The sequence below is a fragment of the Limulus polyphemus genome, unplaced genomic scaffold (genome assembly GCF_000517525.1).
Source record: "Limulus polyphemus unplaced genomic scaffold, Limulus_polyphemus-2.1.2 Scaffold3990, whole genome shotgun sequence".
In the NCBI taxonomy this organism is placed as follows: Eukaryota; Metazoa; Arthropoda; class Merostomata; order Xiphosura; family Limulidae; genus Limulus; species Limulus polyphemus.
The window spans coordinates 1-6245 of NW_013669600.1; the positions used below are offsets into that span (position 1 = coordinate 1).

The window sequence follows — 6245 nt, forward strand, 5'->3', positions numbered from 1 at the left end:
GAAGCCAACGAGACAGAGACCGGTACGGAAGAACATATGTCCCGTAAAATTAAGAGACTTTTTATGTTTGTAATTCTGTACATTTAGTTAAGTTATTGTTAATTGTTATTGGTTTAATGTACGTGGCTATTGTTTGGGAGGAACAATACTAAGGAAGGGGCAGTGTTACGACAATGCAGGTCACGTGACGCTCGTATCACGCCACTTCCTTCTTGAACCTTCATGAAATGTCGGGAGACTACTAGATTGGGGTAGTCTTGTATATATAAGACCGGCCAAGAGCGACGGGAACAATGCCTAAGGTAATGAGTAAGAATATTGTTGAGCACGTGAGAAGTTCGTTGTGAATTATAGCATTTGTTATAGAGCGACTGCTGAAATTAAGTGTATCGCAAAATTGTATTCAGAAAGAATAAACCAGTTTTATTTAAGAAAGGACTTGTATCGGTAAAATTCTTTGGGAAGAATTTTTACAGAAAATTAACTAACGAACGGAGACGTAATAATAATATACTGTTCTGCCAGCTTGATCATCTCCTCCACATCTTTTGGTGCTCTCTCCTTTAGGAACAGTGACATGTTAGTGGAGCACATGATCATGAACTTTTTATGTATTAGTAGATCTACCAGTGCATGAAAGCTATTTTCACACTTGACCATGTCAGTATATCTTGTGAAGTATAGCCGTAGACTTGCCACAAACTAAAGTATAGTTTCTTCAGTGTTAGGTTTGACTTCTCTGAATTTCCAGTGAAAACCTTCCTCAGTAAATTCATAGCGATTCAACAATGCCATTTTAACCTGTCATAATTCATTGCATCTCCTGACATCATCCCTGTTCATCAAATTTGGGCAGCTTGAGTCTGCTGGCCCTGACTCCACTGTCATTCTTTGGTCCTTCCTTTTTCTTTTGAGTTAGTTTAGCAATCTTAATTTGTGCTCTTATTCTCTCTATTTTCAGTCTTCCTCTACCAGGCTCTGACTCCATTGTTATTCTTTGGTCCTTCTGCTTTCTGTCGAGTGAGTTTAGTGATCATAATTTGTGTTTATTATCTCTTTCTCTACTTCCTTTTTGTCTTTCTTCCTCTCTTCTCTGTCTCTCCTCCTCTCTCTCTCCTGTGGTGATGCTATTCTCTCTCTAGTTCTTGTTTAACAACTCTCATAAATCTTTGAGCCCAAGTTGCTCACCTTTCTCTATCCACTTATCAAAGTTAGTCAACATGTTTGCATAGTGTGCTTGTATTCTCTACAACACTTTAGTCATTACTACAGCTGTGCATATACATAGGACTACTTCCACTGTCGTTCATGTCTTCTTCTATGGCTAACTCACCATGTCAGGTTTTCTATAGGGCCCGATTTTTGCAGTAGGTGTCTGTGACTTGTTGGCAATACATTTCAACAATAAACAAACAGCACAAAATCCACTTCTTTTAAAATTATATATTCAAAACAAGTCAAACATATGTAGAAAACTTCGTGACATTATTGGTTACACAGTTGTATCCAGAGCTTTAATAATTGTTTCTTTTTCAAAATCCACACTGGCAGGTTCAGTTACTTTAGAACACCCTTTGACAAAACAAATTATTCTTCCTTACTCTGTTATTACAATACAAGCTGTGACACTTGCTTTAGAACTTGCCACTATACCCTCTTTATTACTAAACTCGCAATCACAGTCTAAACCCATTTTTACTAACTTGGTCGCCTATATATATATATATATATTACCTGACTGAGGCCTAGAACTTTCTACAAACTACGAGACATTATGATGTAACAATACTCACTTAAAGCAACAAGAAAAATTCTGAAGGTTCAAGTAACATCACATCAGTTCTCAACAAATGATTCGTAAACAGTGATGTAAGCAAACCTGCTATAACTATTGCTTCTAAAAATTACTTACTTTAACAGTATACAATATAAACTAAATAATACTCTGGTATTAAGCTTAAAATGAACAGTCGTGTATATCTGACAAGTGTTTTCCTTAGATTCCAATAGAATATTTAATTAAACCATAATCAAAGAGATATTTGATAATATTGTGTTGTTAGGTGTATGAAAGGCTTGTGTCATATATTATGTGCATATATTATGCGTAGAAACAAAGGAAAGTTAATTTGCTTATTGACTATGTCAGATTTTAAAGTTTATTTGGTTGAAGTTTAATTTTAATTGTTGGTTTGTGGAATTTTCCTTGTAATTAAAGGATTTTCTTTATATTCCAGTGTTATACTTATTTAGTCATAATCAAAGATTTACTTGTAATACTGTGTAGTTGGGTGCAATTCTTTGGAAATGACTTGTGTCATTCATGTGGCATGTTATTGTAGATGGGAACAAAACCAAGTTGCAATTTAAAGTTTACTGGGTTGATGTTTAATTTTAATTGTTGGCTTCAGAACAAATCTGAAGCAGTGAGGAGGGGAAAAGTATGGTATGCACGCATATCATATGTTTTTCCACCATCTTTACTAATACAGACATTTTTAAGTATTTTCATTTTGTAAGTTTCTATGCAGTTTTGCATGAGCACATGGTTTATAAAACTTGCATTTTTTGCATTCTAGTTGTCTTTGTTGTTGTCAATAGCAGATGGTATCTACTTTATTTGCAGGGATGTTATTGCAGTAATTTTGCTTAAGTGTTGAAAGAGTCAATGGCTATAATGCCTTTTCACAGGCCAAGTGCATGATGTCTGGTTGTTCGAACCTGTGGATGCTGTCAGAGAATAATCAGTCATGTGGTGATACTATCAAGAAGAAAGGAACTAAGGTTTCCTGTATCAGTGCAAAGCCTTAGTTCTCAACAATTCTGCTTGGTATCAACAGATATTCATCTTGAGGAAAGAAAACTGCCAATCTATTCATTGATCCAGTAGAGGTGGTTGTCCAAGTATCCATGTAAGTATACACAATGCCTTTCTGTTTTTTTGGCTCTGGTAGAAGTAAAAATTGTTTACCTTTACATCATATGTACAATCTCTTTATTTCTCACACAACTTAAAACTCACTCAGTATTAGAATTCAGACTGTTTTGTAAATTTCCCATAAACGTGGTACTTGCATGGAAATCAGTTTATCTGATAATACCATAGCTAAGAGTTCTTAGAAGTTAAAAAAGTAACATGTTATAGTAGAACACAATAGCTTTTTACAAATTTCAATGTTTCCTCAACAAACTTGTATAACAAATGTTCAAATGCTGGATTTTATGAAACTTGCAAGAACTTATTAAGGAAAGACTTAAAAATTACACCCTTTATTTTGTCTTCAAAGTAACAATGAAGTTAACTTTGGAGGTTTTCATGCAGCAAGACTTTCCTAAAGCTTATTATTAAGTTTTCATTTTCTTCAAAAATGTAAGATTTTTTATTCTTTGGTTCCAAAAATAAGGTTAAAAGCCTCCATCAAAAGGCAAGACCTGAATAACAATAAGTAATTTTTTTCACTCAAAATCGACTTGATCTTTTCTTGGAAGTCTTCATTACCTAAAATTCAAAAAAAAGAAAAAGACATGTAAGATAGCCCAACAAATATATGTAAACAATCTTCAACTGTAGCATCAAAAATGGAATTCGAACAAGTTCTTATCTGTTGGTAAATGTGTAATTAATCCAATAAGGGACTGTTAACAAGGTATTCTCCACCTTTCTTTTTCCTGTTCTAAAATTACTCTGCACAAAATATTTTATAGTGCATGATAGACTTACTTGTACTTAAATACATAATAAGGCCTCCTTTAACATGTGTTAATTTCAGATACTCAAGGGAATGGAAGAAGAGTAAGAAACAGTCTATATAGAGATCAGTACTAGTTTTGCTTTAGTACTTAAAAATGTATCTAGGATTACCATATTATTGACCTGAGGAAGTCTACTAATATATCATGTCGATAGCCACAGGTTTTGGGAATAAGATCCAGAGCTTGAAGTATTTTCTACTCTTTTAGTTAATGAATAAAAGTTTTTTTAGGTTATTGTATTTTTTGTAGTTCCCTATTTGAACACAGTGATGCACTCTAGTAAGTTACTCAACCTTCTCTTTTACTAGAAGTGTAATGTGGTTGTGTTAGTAATTATGTGGTTATCATTGTTTTCCTACAAGAAAGATAACTCACTTTGTGGTTAGAGAAATATTTTTTTTTTCTTGTTGGTAGCTCAAATAATAACTAAAAGCAGCTACAGCTTTTACAAACACAAGGCATGCTTGCTCATCATAGACCTCGGTACAGATTTTGACTTTCTATGTATTGATTTAGTGAGGTTTATTGTAGTATTCAAAGGCAGGTTTCCTTGACAGCATCAAATTTTAAAAATTATGTTTTCAGCAAAGCCTCAATAAACGTTTCTGCTGACTTTCTTTGTTTAAGGCTGCAAGAACTTTTAGAGCTATTGTGGAGTTTAGATCTTCACCTTAAGCAAACATATTAATAAGTTTTTGTTTTAGTTTAGATTCTCATAGATTCTGGTTCCTGAGGAAGTCACAGTTGGACACAATAAAGTCCACTTACATTAAAATCCAACCTTCACTGCCATGATTAACTCTTTGAGAGCTTTTTGAAGAGCAACTGAAGGACTCAGATCTAGCATGGGTGCTCCTTGCCATTTAGCAAGGAAAGTGTGCTCATTTGAGGTTTATGAATGTAGCATGGACATTTAACACCTTAAATCTATTTTATTACTTGCAAAGCTGACAGCAGTCTAAAATGCATTATAAGATAACATATTACTTAAATATCAATTATCAAGTACTCCAGTGGTTCTCAGCCTTTGTTACAGCTTGTAATCCCCACAGCTTTCAAACATGATATTCTCCAAAATTTTCCAACACTAAGACAAAAGGGTACCAAAGTGTTACATACACTTGTGCTGGGCTTCAAAGGTGGTGTTTCTGACATTACTTGAGTCAAGACATTCAACACTACAAAGCACTACACTCTTCTTCTGAATATGAGGTCTTGAAACCTCTAGTTCAGTGGGTATCAGAGTAATGACATTTTGTATATTTTTCAATTACCAAAATAAAGGGACTATGAGTTGAGGCAGGCACTTATCAAAATATGAGTACTATCTGCATGACCTTGTTATTGACATTTAGTGTTTTTACTCCCATTTGGGAAATCTAGATCCCAATTATACGATGGTATAAAGCTCTGTTTTATCTTTATTATTGGAAGTATTTGGGCTGCAGAAAATTAACATCCAAAAATAAAAAAGATTTATTTGAATATTTTATAGCATAGGTGTTCATATATTATACAAAGAAGTATCGTTTATAGCTTTTCTAACAATTCAAGATTGTCTTCTGATAAATGTTACACAGATCGTCTATAAATAAGCATAACCTTAAAAAAATAAATTCTTTATGTCACAAATAACATTGTCAAAACATTTCATGTGTTACTGGTAGTTAACTTTATTTTTAATCTAAAACAAAGTTGTAAAAAAAACATTAAATTGGGTTTCCAGCCTCCCTCCCCCTTTTTTAAAATTTCATGCAACCAGAACCACAGTTTTTCTGGCCTTATTATACTGCCTTTTAACTGAAATTTCTGGGGTTGTCCATTGTCATACTTCATTCCAGTGCATTAGTAATATCAAGATGACAAAATGTAATGGATCACAACTGTTTGATTATGATACAACTTACAGAGTTGTACAGAGTTTTTATGACAAGATATATTAAGTTTCACATACAAGGTTAAAATATCTGATTAAGTCTTCATATTGTTCTGTTGTTCACTTCGTCCCAACTGAAATGTCCTGAACCGTGATAACACCAAAGCCTGTTGGCATGCACCACTTTTGGCTTGCCTCGCCTACCACATTTTATCCGGAAAGTCACATCTGAGAGACGATCCACTATGTCATATGGGCCTTCCCATGGAAAAGACAACTTAGGAGACTTCCCTTTGGTCTTCCTGGGATTATGCAACCACACCTTGTCTCCTGGTTCAAAGCTGACTTCAGTAGATGTCTTATCATAAGTTAACTTCATCAAATCAGCAGACGTTTTCAAGTTTGAATGCACCTGATGGTGAATATCATCCATTCTTTCCAATAACACTTTCACAAACTCTGACACATTCTCAGGCAACTCTTCGTAAGGTGGGCGTCCCTTATGCTTGGGTCCCTTTTTTGCACAACATGTACTGCATGTTCTGCACCATTCTTCCACATCTTGTCTCATCCCTATCCAGTAAAAACTCTGTCGTAGGTGACTCAATGTTTTCTT

General features: G+C 34.3%; 1 protein-coding gene across 1 annotated transcript in view; it reads right to left on the reverse strand.

Moving 5' to 3' along the window:
- Positions 1–2978: 2978 nt before the first annotated feature.
- LOC106470419 overlaps positions 2979–6245 on the reverse strand; it is an 82812-nt gene continuing 79545 nt past the window's right edge. Inside the window, exon 6 of the mRNA XM_013930975.2 lies at positions 2979–3499. Within this exon, the coding sequence (XP_013786429.1) occupies positions 3381–3499 (119 nt within the window). The 3' untranslated portion in view covers positions 2979–3380. The remainder of the gene's footprint in view (positions 3500–6245) is intronic.